The sequence below is a fragment of the Dermacentor silvarum genome, chromosome 6 (assembly GCF_013339745.2).
Source record: "Dermacentor silvarum isolate Dsil-2018 chromosome 6, BIME_Dsil_1.4, whole genome shotgun sequence".
Taxonomy (NCBI): Eukaryota; Metazoa; Arthropoda; class Arachnida; order Ixodida; family Ixodidae; genus Dermacentor; species Dermacentor silvarum.
Genome location: NC_051159.1, coordinates 114,904,666 through 114,923,864, shown reverse-complemented (window position 1 = coordinate 114,923,864; position 19,199 = coordinate 114,904,666). Strand labels below are relative to the sequence as shown.

Genomic DNA, 19,199 nt, shown 5'->3' with positions numbered 1-19,199 from the left:
CTTTAGAGACAGCCCACTACAGGGACCTTTTATATACCTAATGTGGACGTTGGGATAGAATTTCTTTAAAATTTTATTCAGCACTCATACAAGCTTGTGTACCTACGTGTGCTAAACTTGCAACTAACAGTGCCGATAGTTTCGGAGATGCGTACGTACATGTACATGGTGCGTATGTTGATATAAAGGGACGTGTGTCGTGTCGGCGCTGTTGCTTGTCGAGTCAAGCGGTCTCTACGTTCTTTAAAGTTCTGTTCATAAAGGCTGAACTCGTGTTCTGATGTGGTAGCTGCACCACATCTCTACAAGGCATCAACAACTTACATATATTTGTTAGAAAAAAAAAGTCTGCTAGCGCGGTCGTGAATTCGAAACTATAAAATAGAAGAAGCATGAGACAGATCCCTTGAAAAAAAAATATTTACTTCTTCTGATAAACAACTTACAGACGCCGACCGCGGTCATAGATGTCAACTTGTCGATGTTGGTTACACTGTCAGTACATTGTCGTTGTTGTCGTCATTAAAGAAAAAAAGTGCGCTTCGATCTGGGTCAACCGTATCAACCGAGCTATGCGCAAATACAAAATTCGATACTGTTCTAGGACAGAGCAGCATCGCAAGGGTTATTTAAATACGCTATATATGTTTTTGAGCTATTTAGCATTTTAAATGTGATTTTCTATGATTTGCGCAAACTAGTATTATATATAATAATCGTACATAACAGTACATTAACCTGCTGCGGTGCTTAGATTTACGGAGTTATCAGGATGCCTCTACTTGGCACTGATGTAGAAACGCTCGTATCGCTGGTCTGTATAATATAACCAGTACACGAGGTTTAAGAATGCAAAACAGAGCGGGAACATGTAACGGCTGGCTCTGTCGATGGCCTCGGCCCTCTTCTGGTTCCGGTGCAGTTCCAGCTTGCTCTGAGCGTCCAGTTTCAGCAGGAAGTCATCCGTCGGGTAGCCGTGCCGAGCATACTGCGTGCGATGTAAGGTGGCAATTGAACAGTACAGTTAAGCATCTGTGATATCGTTTTATGCTAATACATCGTCAGCGCCTGACAATCATATTCAGTAATACCTTTAACGAGGGTCGTTCCTGTGCGATAAACTATCACTGATCAATACTTGTTTCTTGCATTTTAGTGCCTAACGTTGCCGATTTTGGTCGACAGTCAGAAGAGAAGCTTGGGCTAGTTGGCACGCCATAAACGCCAGAGATAAGAACCGTAAGAAGAAAAAAAAAAGTAAAGCCTTAAGGAAGCACTAACAGCACTTTATTGGCTATTGAACTTTCACATAAGTAGATCACAACGCGAACAAGACCATAGCGAAGAAAGAAAAATTCTGCACATGTAAATAAAAACTAAATGTTTAGGTTTCATGTGTCAAAACCACGATATGATTATGAGGGAGGCCGTAGTGGGGACTCCAGATTAATTTTGAACAACTAGGGTTCTTTAACCTGCTCCTAATGCGCTGTACTCGAGCGTTTTTGGATTCCACCCCCCTCGGAATGCTGTTGCCGCGGCAGGGATCGGAGCCATGACCTCAGGAGCGCAACGACATATCCACTGAGCTAACGCGCCTAATCGGGTTGCCCGCACTTATGAATGTACATAACACAGCTTATAAACGAAATCCATTTTCTTAGGATTTAGGACATGATGTTTAAAATAACGCAATCTTTTGTTCTTCCCTAAGGCTTCCATGCAATGTCTAGAGAAAGAAATTATGGTTACTTAAATTTATTATTTGACTGGTTATACTGAAACAAGCGGCACTTGAATGTTAATAAAACGAAGTATATAATATTCAAACCGGCGCACAAACAATTGCATAGTGATATAAATGTTTTATTTCAAAGGAAGTGCCAAGAACAAGTATAAACAAAAAATTTCTTGGGATCTGCTTTCAAGATGGGACACTAGTCTCAATCAGCTAACCAATGAGCTTGCTAAAGTAGTAGGTTGTATGTATAGGATTAGTGATCTTGTTCCACAATGGCGAAGGAAGGCAATGCACTCCGCCATTGTTTGCTCTAAGCTTACTTACTGTATGTTAATTTGGGAAACAACGAGTGCAAAAAATGACAAAGAATTGGTACTTAAAAAAAAAGGGCAATGCAAATATGCGTAAACTATCATGGTACGCCGTGAAATCTGTCGACGTACAACCTCATTGACAATCACTCATTGCTTCGAGATGCCAGCGAGATGTATCATTGTGGATTACTTTTGCTTATAAAAAGCAATAGGCTTCAGATCCTTAGCACATCCACTTGTCCGTTACGTTGCCCACAAGGCAAATAAACGAGAACACCATTCAACCACAGAAATTATGGACGTGAAGACCTAGACTACCAAATACCCACACTTTTAAATATTGTTGAGCAAGAAATTGAACTTCATGCACCGTCAATTTAAACAATATATAAAAACGTGTTATATCATGACATTTCCTGCAAGTAAATATGCGCACTGTATGCTGTCGTCCCGGTAAAAAAAAAAGGAAGGGGGGGGGGGGGGTTAAGTGTATGTACCGTTTTGTGTTGCATTTGAAGTTTGCCAGATGTGTGATTGATGTGAATAATTTTTTTGTGTTACGTGCAAGAAAAATTGATGTCCGAAATGTGCGTACAAGGCACCTACGCATATCTGAATCAAATGTAAAATGTACCGGTATGCCGAACGTGTGAGCAAGAGTCTCTGTCAGGCCACATGGCCTTAGCTTTTGTTCTTCTTTCGTGTATAAAACTGGAATAAACTGAATTGAACCGAACGTCTGAGCTGTTTTTGAAACCTTCGTTGCCCACGAGGATATAAAATAAAATGCACATTTTTGGCACATTTCCCCCCTAAATGTATGACGGCAGAATACCGTTTTTTTTCTAAGCCCGGTAGTGTCCGTGTGGTGAAACAGGGCCTACGAGGCCTGTAATATATAGTGCAATGACATTCCTACGCATACAGCAACATTTGCGGCCGCGCGATAAGGAAAAGGTCGACAGGTTCATCGCAGAAAGCTCGGGGAGTCGAACTCACATGCAGAAGATTGGCGATGCCGAAGTCCACTCTTCGCATGACGTGAGGCCTGAGTTTCATGCGTATGAGATAGTTGACAAGCGTGGTCTCTGCCAGCTCGGCAAAGATAAAAATGATGCACAGGGTGGCCCACACGTCGATGGCCTTCACGTACGTGACCCGAGGAGCGACTGTGCGAACTGACGCCATGATTGAGACCACGGTCAGCAACGTGGTGCAACCGATCATCACGCGTATTTGTGGCAGCTGCATGGTGATGTAGAAGGGCACCCACGAGATGAACACAGCCAGGCAGGTGGGGAAGTAGCTTTGTATCAGGTGGAACTCGATTCGACGGTGCAGAAGGAACGTCACGTTCAGGGTGCTGAATGTGCCTGCGGCAAATAAATGCTTTGAATAACTTACGGTTGAAAATATCATACGTTTTAATGTGATAAGGTTATAGGCCAACTTCACCCGCGTTGGAGATATTGTCGTTTGGCCTAAAAAGGTGGGCCGATCCCGAAGGCTGTGCTGTCTAACACAGCGTCTCAAAGCACCAGCTGTCATGAGTCATGACGAACGAGCGAAGAATGCGAGAAACTGTCACGTGACGCACGCTCCAGACATTTTAAACAGCAAAACAGAGTTACCATTGTTAGTTATGTTCAACTTATTATTTGTTATATACCATCATATTATTTTTTTGTATTTTTTTGTAGTTCTTAGTTCTTAGCGGTAATTCCTTAGTTCCTGTAGTTTATTTTTACGCTTAGTAAAGCCACCCCTTCGGTAGCTTATCTTCGGTTGCCACGACGATTGTCTTGTGCAAATAATTTCGATGGTTTATTTGGCGCCGGCTAACTGTAGGTAAGAGCCTTCATTTTCCTACCGTTCCTGTAGGGAAGCAATCTAGTTTACATTTCTCTTGTCTTGCATATTTACTTCTTACGCTCTTTGCCTTGCTTACGATGGCGTTGAAGAAATGTAAATGAATGAGCTGATGAATGAATTGTTCTTGAGCTTTCGTTAGTTTAGTTACAAACTATCCAGTGCACTTTAATGAAAAGAAAAAGCTGTGGTGTTCGCGGTCCACTGTTGACAGTAGCTTACTTACCTATTTGTCGTCGCTCAATAAATTCTCCTGTGTAGAAGCCAACTAGATCGAATTCCTCCATTTGTATCTCAAACTCCAGAGAAACGGACTTGTCGCGCGCCCATGAAATTCTTGTTTGATCGTTTCTTTGTGCATCTGAAAAAAAAACAAAAAAAAAACACGCGCCTTGTATTGATATGGTCACTTATCAGAATATGACACAAATCGTTTTTCGTACGGTGGTAACTTTTAAAGCGTTAGACTTTCTTAGCTCGTTGTTCATTGTGTGTGTATGTGAGAGAGAGAGAGAGAGACCGAGAAGTTGTAGAGAGGAAGAGGATATATTTTCGCTAGCCCTATCAGGTAGCACATCTCAGCGTTTTGGGAAAGGTGAGGGGGACATAAAGGAGGAAAGACGACAACGGAATAATATCGTCGCCGTCGCTACACACATAGCTGACAGCGGCAGGCTGGCTACGCATTTACAGCTTAGACAACAGCCTCGTAACCTCTGGGGAACCTGAGCAGGTGCTTGAAGGCGGAGCTGTATAGTGCTTGCCAGGGAATAGAAGTTACGACGCCAAGACTGCAGGAAGGCCCAGACGTCAAAGCGGTGGGAATAGAGAAGCCCTCTTCTTGGAATAGGCGGGGCAGAAGCAGAAGAAGTGCTCAATCGTCCCCGCCGCGACGCAAGCCGTACTGCGCGGGTACGCGCACAGGCCCTTGCTGCACTTCTGGGATGCCGTCCAGGAGCAGCCGATCCAGAGGCGTAGCAGGAGCGACCACTCCTGCCATGCGAGGCAGGAAGGGGACGGGGTTCGACCGCGGGTGACGTGCTGGTCCGCATGGAGTGCAGTAGGGTGCCGCTGCAACATGTGCCTCACGTCAAATGTTTTTAAGATGGTGAAGAGGGGTGCATTGGAATGGTGTGCTGCCTTCGCCAGAGCGTCCGTCTCTAGAAGCACCTTGAGGCGACGGCACGTTGACAAGGTATCAGAAGGTACCTTGCCAATGTACCGAAAGGTGCTTTGATCCATTGGTTATATCGTGCGCTTCACCCGCTCTGAGAGGACAGCTGAGTCATGGGGATGCAAAAATCGGTTCCCTTGAGCACCACCAGATGGTCTTGCCCTCCATGCGTCACGGGTGGCGGAAACCGGTCCTCCATATAGTGGGTGTAAGCCATTTATAAAGACTAATACCCTTGACACGCGGGCACTCTAAAGTCCTTTAGGTAAGGGGACATCTACCGGAATGGCGTTCAAGCGCAGTGACACAGGACAAAGGAGTACCTCCCTCCCGGCAAAGTTCCTTTGCGGGAAAGAAGATCAGGCATCTACGTTTCGAGCGGAAAGGTGTACTCACGCATACAGCGTGCACAATTCATCAATAGACGAAAACGTGATACGTAACTACGGTACCCCGTAAGTATTTTTTTTACCTTGGAAAATGTATTAATATTTAACGGTAATGCGATTTGTCAAACAGTAAAGATTTACGCTCTCAAACGCTCGCACCACGTCGCTAGCGCCGCCATGTTGAATTCCGAATATGCGCATTATAAGCCATAAAAAATGGGGAAAATGTTTTTAGGTTCTGCAATCACTAAATGTAATCTACATGTGCAGATTTTCTGTAAATGTTTTCTCTCTTGCTTCTTTAGCAAACAACGCTTTTTTTTTCGCGTTCATCTGAGGAACAACCTGAAGAAGTTAGTGCGATGCCGTGTGTCATCGGCGCAACTCCTTTCTGCGAAGGGTCCTTCGGAGTAACAAAAGGGGTTTCCTGCAAAGGACTTTTCTTTTGCCCGTGTGTCAGGGGTATAACCCGCCCACAACCCAAACGAATGCGCCACAGTATCGTGGTATGTCTTGGAGGGAGCAGGACCCTCCGACCCTCAAGCGATACAGCGAAAATCGAGATCGGGGGCGGAAACGCCTAGCCCACAAGAACAGTCCTGCCTTGCGTGCCGCGGCAGCAGCAACACGGCCACGTAAGCGAGATGACCGATCGATTTCAACCGCAGAAGGAAAGCGATATAATCACGATGACAATGCAGTTCAAGCCCCTGAGGAAGAATCCCACCACCTTAAACTCCACGACTTGGCGGTTTGAACCACCTAGGCAGAAGCGAGGCGCCAGAGCCGGCAAGTAATTGCACCAATCAAGACAAAGGCTGCCATTGAGGCATTCGGCAAAGTTTCTGGACAACCCCTCTGGCTAGAACTGCTCTTTGTGCGATCGGTTGTGGTTCAAGAACGAAATGTGAGGCCTCTGCCTCACTGGGCGACACTGTAGCTATAGAGTTTCTTCACCGCGACCTCTCGATGTTTCGGTTATGCTCTTCGTGTCTGCAGTCGGTTCGCAAACTCCAAGAACCTGATCGGTCCACAACTAATGGCTACAAGTTTCCACCAAAGCCTGCTTCCCTGCCCTCAGTAACATAGGGGAGAGACTTATCTCCCTCGAGATGCCGTTGATGCTGTTGCGGCGACTGATGCAAGGCGGAGGCCAATATGGTATAAAAGGACCAATCGAAGGCCATCATCGCTACAATAAAATGAACAAAGGCGACAAAACTGAACATGTCTACAAAGTTTTGAACAGTAGATGTCTACTCAACAAACTGAAAAACTGAGCATGTCTACCACAGCTAACGCTTTTTGTTTGTTACCGATGTCTAGCAGTTTCTTATATTGGGATGCATACTCACATGGTCTAATAACAATAAAGCACTTTTGTCTGTCCAGCGGAAATAGATGAAAATACATAAGGCAGGAGAGCTTCAGGCGCACCCTGAAATAAACAAAGGGAAGCAGAACAGCATATATGAACAATGTTTAACGCGTTTTTCATAACGAGAGAAAAAAAAAAAAATGTCGCAGTTTCGCCCGAAAGGCGAAGCATCAATTGCGATAGCAAAATAGTTGAGAGCTATACGGAGTACGAATAGTAGTTTTATCGGCTGCATAAACTTGGACACATTCGCTTGCTAACTGAATTAACAAGCGTGGTGTCAGCGAGCACAAACAAACATGAATAGATCACACTCGATGACCGCAGACCACCACTGTTAGAACGCTGGCGCGAACGAGCGCGCCAGCGCGAAGGTTCGTGCGGTCTATCGCTGCAAGGGAAACTGAGCGGCGAAAGCACAGCGCACACAAAGGTCAGAGCCGTCTGGAAATCGCTTTCAAGATAAGGATCGCGCTACAGCCCGCACCGCCCCAAAGTACGCAGTTGTTAGAAGAGTTGGTCACCCCGCCCCCTCTCCCTCGCGCGCTTCCTTACCGCTTTCCTCCTTCCGCGTGGGAGCCAGTTCCCCTTGCGCCCGGTTGCAAGACACGCATTTGGTGCCGCAGCACAGCGTCGCCCCTCCTCCCTCCCCTCTTCCTATACCCCCACGGCCTTTCGCGCGACAGAGGAAGTCGCGTTTGCTCTCCGCCGTGCGTTCGCTTTCCGTGAGAGAGAGAGACTGTGGTTGTGAAGAGGAAGCGGTGAAAGCGCGCGTCCCCCGCACGCTTTCACTTCCACATACGGCGCGCGGCGACGATTTTATCGCCCTTGGATTTTATACGGAACCTCACCGCGGCGACGACGACGGCGACGCCGACGGCAGAAATCCGCCTGAAGTGTCCATATAATTGCTATCGGAATAAATAATGTCTACGTTTGCACCGCCCCCTTTTTTTTGTCGCCTTTCCAACGGCTTGCGTGCCTAGTTTCCTGCTGCTCTCCCAGAACGGGGGCACCGTCGCGTGTGTTTATAAGGCAGGGTGCCGTTCTCCATTTTGAGTTTCACTTCTCATCGTAATGGGGAGACCGCATGTAGTACGCACTCCCGGCGACGGCTGCATTATCATCTCTGTTCCTGCCGTCGCTCTGCGCAGGCGCATTCCTCCTTGGGAGTCCTGACTATAGGCGGCCTCCCCATTCTGTGTCACCTCTTTATCGAGTGATAAACAGCTTCACTGGTCATCACCCCCACGAAGTGGAAGGGCTCATAATTTTAACAGCGGAGTTGTTTAAGGCGGCCGTAATGTGTGCCGCCTGCCACTGCGTTGCCTAGCAACCACCTCGCGGAGCGTCGCGCGCTACGCTCGGGAAAGAGAAAATGAGAGAGAGAGAGAGAGAGAAAGCGCGCGTCGCGCGCTATGCTCGGGAGAGAGAAAGACAAAATGAGAGTGAGAGAGAAAGACAGAGATGGGTGGATGGATAGACGGACGGAAAAAAACTTTATTGATAAAAAAAGCTGGCAGATCCCACGCCCTGTGGGAATCGACATTATGCGAAGCAGAGGGCGGATAGCCTACCAAGTTAACAAAACGACCATGAGAGCACGAAGACGTAGGCGGCTCTTTCATGACCTACATGACACACATGTCATGACATTCATGTCATGAGTGCTCAGGAGTCTCTTTAGCTACACCTAAGAGACCTTAAGGCGAAAGCCTAAGTCATGCTCATGACTATGACTTCTACCATCAACCTTTAGTGTTTCCTTCACTTAGTACCCACGTCCGAACCCATTTCATTGGTTTTTGAGTGTTAATCTTTTTCGCTGAGTCATTGTCATTTATGCTGAGTCATGCTCATGAATATGATTTCTAGCAGCATCCTTGTGAGTTTTCCTCACTTAGTGCCCACGTCCGAACCGATTCCAGCGGTATTTGAGTGTTAATCTTTTTTCGCTGAGTCATTGTCATTTTGCTGAGTCATGCTCATGACTATTACTTCTATCAGTATGCTGTAGTGTTTCCTTCACTTAATACCCACGTCCGAATCCATTTCAGTGGCTTTTGAGTGTTAATCTTTTTTGCTGAGTCATTGTCATTTATGCTGAGACATGGTCATGACTATGATTTCTAGCAGTATCCTTGTGTGTTTTCTTAGTGCCTACGCCCGAACCGATTCCAGTGGTTTTTGAGCGCTAATCTGTTTTCGCTGAGTCATTGTTATTTTGTTGAGTCATGCTCATAACTATGACTATACCACCATTCTTTAGTGTTTGTTTCCCTTAATGCCCACGTCGAACCCATTTCAGTGTTTTTTGAGTGCTATACTTTTTTCGCTGAGTCATTGTCATTTTTCCTGCGTCATGCTCATGACTATGATTTCTACCATCGTCCTTTAGTGTTCCCTTCACTTAGTGCCCACGTCCGAACCCATTGCAGTGGTTTTTGAGTGTTAATAGTTTTTTGTTGAGTCATTGTCATTTTTGCTGAGTCATGCTCATGACTATATATTACTTCTACCAGCATCCTGTAGTTTTCCTTCTCTTAGTACCCACGTCCAAATCCATTTGAGTGGTTTTTGAGTGTTAAACTTTTTCGCTGGGTCATTGTCATGACCTACATGACACGCATGTCATGATATTCATGTCATGACATATCATTTATGTTCGTCATATACTCTTGTCATAGCACGTCAGTTTTGGTACATACCAAGTAACGAAACGACTATGAGAGCACAAAGTCGTAGGCGGCGAGATAGATAGATACGGTCAAAGTAGCAAATGTTCGCCAAGAAATGCTTCGCATTTAAAAGCACCTGCGAGGTTGCCGGCCCGGGCTCAGGCCACCCGGGCATTATGTGTGGTGAGGCATAGCCTTTCCACCACTGCCCGGGCCCGCTGGAGTCCAGGGCTCCGCTCGCCGTCACCGCCATGCGTGCCCTTTCAATCAGGCTAAGCTGATCGTCCAGAGCCTCGCTGGCCAGCAGCGACTCCCACCACTCCGCGCTCGGGTGTGGGATGGGGGGTAAGGTAGTGACTGCACGACACGCTCATGTAATGTGGAATAGAGTGGCTTTCTCGGAACACCACGGGCAGCGTGAAGGGTATGCCGTGGGGTGGATTTGACTGATGAGGTGGAGGTCGGGGTAGGCACCTGCCTGGATGAGTCTCCAGCTAATAGCCTCCTCTTTGGTGAGTGAGAAATGGGGGGAAGAGTATTTTCTTCGGGTACCCTTATAATAATATAGAATGGAGGTAAAGGCACACGGTACTGGAACGGGTGCTTCAGGGGCAGGGTGCTCGGGTGCTCGGCTTGTATACCTTTGAACGACCCTGTCCGCCGCCTGGTTTCCCTCCAGTTATGCGTGGCCAGGTGTCCATATGATCTTACTCCTGATCGGAGGTGTTCGAATGTGCAGCTGTTCGCCAGCGTCATGTGCCCTTAGAAGGATATTTAGCGCAAGTTGAGATACGCGTCCTTTCAAATAGTTGCGGCAGGCGACCTGACAGTCCGCGAGAACGTGAAACAACCGTCCTAGCTTGTTGCCGTGAGTGATGGCAAGTGCGATGGCAACTTCTTCAGCGTCCGTTATGTTCTGGCTGTGGAGGAAGGCACTGGCTAGCTCCCTGTGTTGATGGTCGAGGACGACTACCGCTGCTCGAGTGCGCGTGGTGTCATACAGTGCAGAGAAAAAAATTGTAGCAGCACCAACGAGGCAACGCGCAGAGGTGCTGCCGACGTAATCCGCGCTTCTCCGTTTCCCCGCATTAGCGCAAAACGTAAGTATATTCCAGGCACTGTAGCAGAACGCTCGCGGTGTCCATGACTGCAGCAGGCGCCTCTGGCGGCGGCTTGGCCGAGCTCCCAACAGCTGCGCGCTACTGCGCATGCACCGTGACGTCATTCTGGTGTGTCGTCTGCTGCGTGCCGCCCGTACACTGTGCGTAGCTTTCGTCCCACTTCCAGTTGGCGCTGAGCCGTGCTCCCTCAAGGGCTGCAGAAGATAGCGTCAACCTTTCCTTTTCCATACGCCACTTACTACTACCACTTGACCTACGTGTGCTCGGACTGCAAGTGATTCGCAAGGCGTTCCCTGATGCTACGGACCACGCGGAAAGCTTATACACTTCGTATAACTTAGCATCACTTGGTATAGCCAGGACCAGCGAGGAACCGATCAGCTCCGCTGTCTTTAGCCTTACACCACTAGAGTAAGCTACCCCGAATTTTATTTTTTATTGCGATAGCAATTATACGGACACTCCAAAGCAGATTTCTGCCGTCGGCGTTGTCGTCGCCGTCGCCGTGAGGTTCCGTATGACGTCAACGGCGATGAAATCGTCGCCGCATTCCGGACGCTGTATGTGCGAGTGAAAGGGAGCGAGGGATGCGCGCTTTCACGGGGAGCGAACGCACATCGGAGAGCAAACGCGCGTTCTGCGCCGTGCTCCCTGAAGGGCTGCAGAATTAAGCGTCTCTTTCCTCCTTTCCATATATAGAGAGCAAACGCAACTTTTTGCGTCGCGCCAGGGTGTGGGGGGACGGGAGGGAGGGAGGGAGGGGAGGCGACGTTTAGCTGCGGAACCAAATACGTATTTATATAAAAACGCCGCGCCCGTTCGGTGCGAACGCGGGCAAAACACCGACGGCGTCGACAACAGTTCTGCGCGTTGCTGGTGCTGCTGCATGTCCAAGTTTATACAGCTGATAAAACTACTATCCTTACTCCGTATAGCTGCCTACTAATTTGCTATCACAATTGGTGCTTCGCCTTTCGGGTGAAACTGCGACAATTTTTTTTACGTGTAAATAAAAGTATCTATCGGAACACATTTCAAGAGAACTCATTCAGACATATTGGTCTGAAGTACGGTTTCGTTAGATTAAAGGATGTAAAGGAAGCTTAAACATTTTTATAACTGCGTCTTTATGCTTCAGGCGCTCATACTGCTAACTAGATACCACAACAAAATAAGCACTCTAACCAGAGTAAGCATGAATGCTTTTCAAGATAAGGTACATTAACAGCACCTCAAACAATTGGCTCCATCGACAGTGCAAGCAAGGGTCAAGTGCACGTATCCTTATTTCATTTCTACACCATGCCCTCAATATATTTCCGCCGTGCGGGTTGAGCGCTGGCTGCTACAGTCGTCGCATCTGCGCCAGCAATCGTCAATGAAAGACTGCATTTTATTGCGATAGCAATTATATGGACACTCCAAGCGGATTTCTGCCGTCAGCGTCGCCGTCGCCGTGAGGTTGTTTCGTATGAAGTCCAACAGCGATGAAATAGTCGCCACGCGCTGTATTGTGAATGTGCGAGTGAAAGCGTGCGAGGGACGCGCGCTTTCACGGGGAGCGAACGCACGGCGTAGAGCAAACGCGAATTCTTGCGTCGCGCGAAAGGCCACGGGGGGATGGGACGGGAGGCGACGTTTAGCTGCAGCACCAAATGCGTATTTATATAAAAACCTTGTGAGGCGAGAAGGTGGTAAAGATTTCCCACGCTGCTCGACGAGTGCCCTGTTATGATCTCGTCGAAAACCTCCGAGCCGCTGCCAGAGGCACCGGCAACAGTAACCAACGCCGCGCGCGTTCGGTGTGAACGCGCGCGGCGTTGATTCATATAATTGCGATAGCAATTATATGGACACACCAAAGCGGATTTCTGCCGTCGCCGTCGCCGTCGTCGTCGCCGTCGCCGTGAGGTTCCGTATGACGTCAACGGCGATGAAATCGTCGCCGCGCTCCGGACGCTGTATCCGCGAGTGAAAGGGCGCGAGGGACGCGCGCTTTCACAGGGAACGAACGCACGTCGAAGGTGGTGGTGGTGGTTAAAACATTTATTAATTCTTGAGCCTTATGTTTACAGCCTATTGATGGGTTGGCTCGATATCGCGTAGGGTGGCCGGGAGTTTATGGCTCTCAGCGACTCTTAGAGCCCAGCCTACCAGCTGCTTTTGTGCGGCCGGGTCCGAGCTGGACACCGCGACCTCCCATCGCTCTATGTCGGTGAGTTGCCATTCGGAAGGTGGCTGGAGCTCAGAGCAAATGTAGAGGATATGGTGAAAGTCTGCTTTGGGTGCACCGCAGAGGGTGCATTCAGGGGAGAAAAGGCCGGGGTGGATAAGGGCAAGGTGAGCTGGGGATAGAAAGGTACGGGATTGGAGCTGGCGCCAGGCCACCTGCTCGAGTTTAGAGAGGGATTTGTGGGGCGGTGGATACTGCAGCCGTTGCTCCCTATAGTGGAGAGAAATTTCGTTGTAGGTAACCATGCGTTCGCGTGCACTGCCTGGGTCTGTAGCTGGCCCTGCTCGGTTGACGTGCGCTCGAGCTATGTCGTGGGCTGCTTCATTCCCAGGGTTGCCCGCATGAGCAGGTATCCATAGGAGTTGAATTAATCTGGTCGGAGGTTGAATAGAATTGAGAATTTTGAAAGCAGGTGTGTGAATACGGCCTCGTGCAAAATTCCGGATTGCTGTTTTTGAATCACTAAATATTAGTGTGGCAGTGGTTGAGGAGATTGCCAAGGCGATTGCGGCTTCCTCCGCCTCTAGGGAGGATGGAGCATTGGTCGAACCAGAAACTATTGGGTGGAGTGTGTTGGAAACCACGCTCAGGGCATAGGCTTGGTGAGTAGCATATTCTGCGGCGTCCACATAGACTGCACTGTTATTCGCGTGATAGTGTTTGTGTAGCGCCGTGGCTCTGGCTTCTCGCCGAGCTGGGTGGTGGACTGGGTCGAAGAGCAAACGCGCGTTCTGCGCCGTGCTCCCTGAAGGGCTGCAGAATTAAGCGTCTCTTTCCTCCTTTTCATATATAGAGAGCAAACGCGACTTTTTCCGATGATAAGTGGTTCTTGAGGGAAAGGGAAAGGTTGGCGCTATCTTCTGCAGCCCTTGAGGGAGCACGGCTCAGCGCCAATGACTTTTTCCGTCGCGAAAAAGGCTGTGGGGGGACAGGAGGGAGAGAGAGAGAGGGGAGGCGACGTTTAGCTGCGGCACCAAATGCGTATTTATATATAAACGCCGTGCGAGTTCAGTGCGAACGCGGGCAAAATGCCGACGGCGTCGACAACAGTTCTGCGCGTTGCTGGTGCTGCTGCATTTTGCTACCAAAGACGCTCACCTTACTTCGTACGACATTGCTGTGTTGCTATCGCATTCATTGCTTCGCCCTTAGGGCGAAACTGTGACATTTTTTTTCAGCCACCTTTATTACGATAGTAATTTTACCGACACTTCGGGCGTTGGCGTTAGAGGCACTTGAGGCTACCGCTGCCGTCATCGTGCTGTCCTGCGCGCGTGTGTCCCGTACGTATTCGCTCACACTGACAATCATCGTAGATGATTTTTGCACTAATTTACGCGCAAATGTAGGTGGTCCGTCTGTCAAATAGGCGAAAATATGTTTTCCGCCGCGAGGTAAGCGAGCGCCGTAGGAGGAAGGCGCCTGGAGGCGGGGAAGAGAATTGCCGCGTTCGCGCCCTTGTCGTTTGTGCTTTGACGGCCCGGTGCTCACTGTGCATTTCTGCCGAGTCACTTCATTGCATGTGTAGGAAATGCGCTTTCCATGTGGCACACCAGCCGTCGCACTCCCGAGATTGATGTAGCGTCCGCAACTACGCTCGCGCCTTTTCTCTTGGGACTGTGCATGTTTGCGGCGTCCATAAGCTTGCGCGTAACCAGCGTTCACGAAGTGAAACGTCACAAACTTTTTATTGCGATAGCAATTATATGGACACTCCAAACAGATTTCTGCCGTCGGCGTCGTCGTCGCCGTCGTCGTCGTCGCCGTCGCCGTCGCCGTGAGGTTCCGCATGACGTCAATGGAGATGAAATCGTCGCCGCGCGCCGCCGAACGCTGTATGTGCGAGTGAAAGGGCGCGAGGGAAGCGCGCTTTCACGGGGAGTGAACCCACGGCGGAGAACAAACGCGCGTTCTGCGCCGCGCTCCCTTAAGGGCTGCAGAAGTAGGCGTCTCTTTCCTCCTTTACAATCACCATATATGTAGAGCAAACGCGCCTTCTTCCGACGCGCGAAAGGGCGTGGGGGGAGGGGGAGGGAAGGGAGGCGACGTTTAGCTGCGGCACCAAGTGCCTATTTATATCAGAGGCTCCGGCAACACTCACCAACGCCGCACGCATTTTGTGCGAACGCGGGCAAAACGCCGACGGCGTCGACAACAGTTCTGCGTGCTGCCGGTGCTGCTGCATGTCCAAGTTTATACAGCTGATAAAGGTACTATCATTACTCCGTATAGCTCTCTACAAATGTGCTATCGCAATTGATGCTTCGCCTTTCAGGTGAAACTGCGACAACTTTTTTTTACAGTGACAGTATTTGAGCAGAAATTCGTTTGCTAATTCCAGTCGGTGATATAATTACAACTGAGCGTAGTGAAGTGGTGTGGAAGGTACGGCATTTTCTGTAGGGGACGTGCCTCAGAATAGGCTTTGTAATTTGACATTGCCTGAGGCGCATACGTTTTGTTTTGTTGTACCTTGGCTGCGAAGAAATACAGGGTCTTTCCGCGAACACTTTCAAAAATTTCAAAGGTTGCCTGTCGCAGATAGCACAATTCTGGTTCATGAGCTGGTCTACTCGAAGACGCAGACACTACTTGCGCAGAAAATCTAAATGCATAATTGACTTAAACAAAAAAATCACTAATTACGTTTTTAACTGATTACCTTGTAGGCCCTATTGCAATTTACAAATTGTAGCCGTGGAGTTCGCAAGGCATATCCACTTAGTAACGAATTCTTAAGATGACACAAGTTTCGAGAAATTATTTCCCGAACTTTGCGAAGAAATGCACTGCCGTTCCATTTACTTTTGTGCCTCAATGCGTTACAGTACATGCGCATGCTTGTGGGCACTGTGTTTGAGCCAGACTCCAAGGACCGGTTAAACCTTCTTTGAGAAGCCTTGTCTCGCATTGTGATTATCCTGGTGGTTATACACAGGACTTTTTCAACATACTTCGAACGATTACCTTGCCTTTTAAAGCTTGTGTAATTTCAGGGCGATCGATCTCCGTTTTATTGGTCCACTCAGGAGTTTTTGATATGCATAAGAAAAATACGTCAGTGGATCTCTGGACGAAGATTTTGATCACGTAGAACGCTGTTACATCAGGCCCATCTTGCAAAACTTTTGTATACCTGAGGCATTTCGAAGATGAGTGGAGCTGCTGTCTGACGACCTATAATTAGCAGTCTTACCCACAGACGGGGCGCTGTCAAGCAGTTGTCCGTGTCACGCGGGTCCAATCAAGGATGTTTCCTAGCCTCAAAAGTTCTCGTAATTTCCATACACTCATTCCTTTGGAAGACTGCAAGAATGCGAGGCTTCCGATGGCAGGCCAAGAACATGTAAAGATGTCAGAGTAAAGGGAGGAGGTGGGGCAGATGATACCCCCCTCTTTCTAAGATATACCACTAGCTGCAGTCGATTAACATATCTTTTATAAGTATGCTAATTTGTTGCATGATGTAATTAAATCAATCTCAAAGCGAGGTACGCTGTTCTTGGAACATGTCGTGAAGGAGCGCTGAAAGACATCGCGTGTCGAAGCTGTTCAAGTACTTCCAGTTATTTGTATTATCGCGTGCTTTCACAACGTACTGGGTGTGTCATGAAGAGAGGGCAGCAAGCTGTAGAGGCGGAAAGCTAGTATGATTTCCCATACATTTTTAGAGCGCAGCTCTTAGTCGCCCGTTCCTGCGGCGAGCGTAAGCGTCGGCGTAACCGAGCGAACGCGGATTACAGCGGGGGATGAAAGACGCGAGGAGGAAGGCGGAAGAGGAGGGTATGGCGAAAGTGTGAGAAGAAAAGCGTAGTGCAGCGACGATGGCTACGAGATGGCGCCAGAGTAGCGCTCGTAGTCTAGGAGGTCTGTCTGCGGCGGCTGCTGTGAAATCGCGCCCACGCGTCACTTACGCGCTGCCTCTCGCGATCTCCAGATTAGCGAGGCAGCCGCGTCACACTTCGCTCTGTTTGCAACGTGCCGCACGAAACAGGTTGTCCGCGCCAGCCAATATATCGCGAAATGAAAACACGTAAGAGCTGCGCTTAAATTTCGCATTAGGGAGTGTCGTGACTGTCAGTGAATTTTTTTTCACTGTCACTTGTAGCTGGAATATCAGCCAGCCTTTGGCAAGGCAACACATCAGCGAAGTAACATCACTGCGATGACGACATTCGATGAGACATTGAATAAATAGTTCGACTCAATGTAAGTAGCGTCGTAGACATTGTCCGGAAAAGTTCGTGAGCGGCACATCTCACTGTACCACAAAATACCGAGTTAAATGACCATGCGCGTCTCGATTGCGGTGCTAGGTGGCATTCTATAGGTGTGCTTTTGCTTATGGTGCACTAGCTGCACTGTTCGGTGCCGCGTAAGAAAGCTTGCATGGGATTCGCTCCTCTACAGATATTTTTTGTATTTAGTTGGCAATCTCCTTATATTGTTGTGTGTTTCTTGAAAAACGCTTGCGCCTATACGAAGTAGATCTTATAAGAGACCTTCACTTTATAATTTTTCATCGACACAGTACGTGATGATGCTTGCATGTACGCCGTGAGAAATGAAGGCTTACAGTAACATGCTTTCATCAATGGGGAACACAAAGTTTACAGGCCTAGCTAAAGACAAACAGCGTGTTACGTGGTTGCCAATGACCAGCCGCCCAGTACTGCGGCTGAGTTGTTAGCTGTGTGCATAGCGTGTGATACATCGTGCTTGCAAAGTCTAGAGGAGAGCAACAGCACATAAAAGAAAAAAAAAAGACACCTTCGACGGGACATGTTGCAGGGTGATTTTGGCTTGAACCTGTTTGAGAAAGGTAGCATGGCCGTCGCCATAGATGCCCCCTAGCTCTACAGTGGCGTTTTGTTATTTCAAAGTCGCCTAATTAGACTTCCAGTCTTAACTGGACCGTACCGAAAGATTACAAAAAAGGAGCTCATATATTCTAAATGACATTTCAACATCCTACCTTTAGATAATGCGAATAAATATGGAATGTCCTGTCGTGATCTAGCAAATGGAAATAAACTCTGACAGCTTCAGGTTCTCAGTACACGGGTGTCGCCATTTGAGGTAGTGGGGAAGTAGCTCCTCTACGATGTCCGCAGAACGGACGCGCTTGCAAATACCGTTCGAGCAACTATAGTGGCCAATAAGCGATTATTGAACATCGCCTTTACCATCTATTTCTGTCACCCAGGATTTACAAGCACCTGCGACGACTCTGTGTCGGTGATGGCAAGCGCCAGTGCTGCGCCCTCACCTCACCCCGTAGAGAACGTAGCCGCCAGGAGTTATCTGGACTAACTCGTTTGGCGCCGTGACGTCGTGGACAGTGGCCCGCTTGGCGTTGACGAAGTACAGGTCGGGTTTCCAGATGAGCGCCGTGATGGCCTCGCCACTCAGCATGACCGTTTCGTTGATGCCGAAGCGGAGCAAGCTCAGCCGGGGGTCGTACCACGACTGCTGCAGGTATACGTCCAGGTCATAATCCTGCAAGTACCAAGTTCTGGTAAGTCAACGCGCAGTTTAATTGATTAGAAGCAGACTGATGGCTTGCGTACAGAACACGCGCGCCGCCACATATAATTGCGCAAGCGTAGTTTCCCGTATTCGCAAGAAAAAGGTTTTTACGCAAAAACTGGTCGTAAGTTAAGATGTCAGCCTACCGTAATGTTGGACATCTAATTAACGAATGTGGCCGGCCAATCGCAGGCAGCCTTAGCTTTGTGAATTGTGCCCCTTAAGATATGCGAAATGCAGCCACTTAGCTAAGGTGAAGGGGCAGAAAGTACGAATGCTAGGAAAGTAACAGGCTAATCACGCTCTCCGTAGCGCTCTGAGTGTTTAACTTCACTTTAAAAATTCAAAATTTTGATTATGTATTGTCATCGCTTACCATATCCTAAAAAGAATAACCACCTAAATCTTAGAGTAAAGAAGCAAGAACATGCTTTGGGGCCACCTTTCTGTTTCGTCCGCAGAACGGGCAAAGATATGTCCGCGCCTCAAATGTGAGCATTACGCGCACGCTTACTATATCGTGAGCATTTATCGTCGGCGCTACTCAAGCTTATAAGCGATCCTTCGCTTGTAAGAGTGAAATGTAGCGTCCAGTTCATAGCGTATCAAAATGCTCCGAGCATCGTTTTCCACAAATGTCTTGGTACTGAGGGACGCCAGGCGCCGTTTCCGATACCCGTGCTTCGAGTCCTTGAACCCATTTGAAATACCGACCTGCTTAAAACAACACCGTGCCTTCAAAAACTTTGGCCCAAGCCTCAGTGACAAAATAA

The 19,199-nt window shown here is 48.4% G+C and overlaps 1 protein-coding gene across 1 annotated transcript; it reads right to left on the bottom strand.

Moving 5' to 3' along the window:
* Nucleotides 1-716: 716 nt before the first annotated feature.
* LOC119456837 (glycine receptor subunit beta-type 4) lies at nucleotides 717-18,925 on the bottom strand. Its single transcript, XM_049669097.1, has 6 exons — nucleotides 18,891-18,925; nucleotides 18,167-18,412; nucleotides 6,843-6,925; nucleotides 4,151-4,285; nucleotides 3,055-3,428; nucleotides 717-988 (listed from the first exon to the last, which is right to left on the bottom strand). Exons 1-6 carry the CDS (start codon nucleotides 18,923-18,925, stop codon nucleotides 779-781), a joined length of 1,083 nt encoding a protein of 360 aa, XP_049525054.1. The 3' UTR covers nucleotides 717-778.
* Nucleotides 18,926-19,199: the final 274 nt, after the last annotated feature.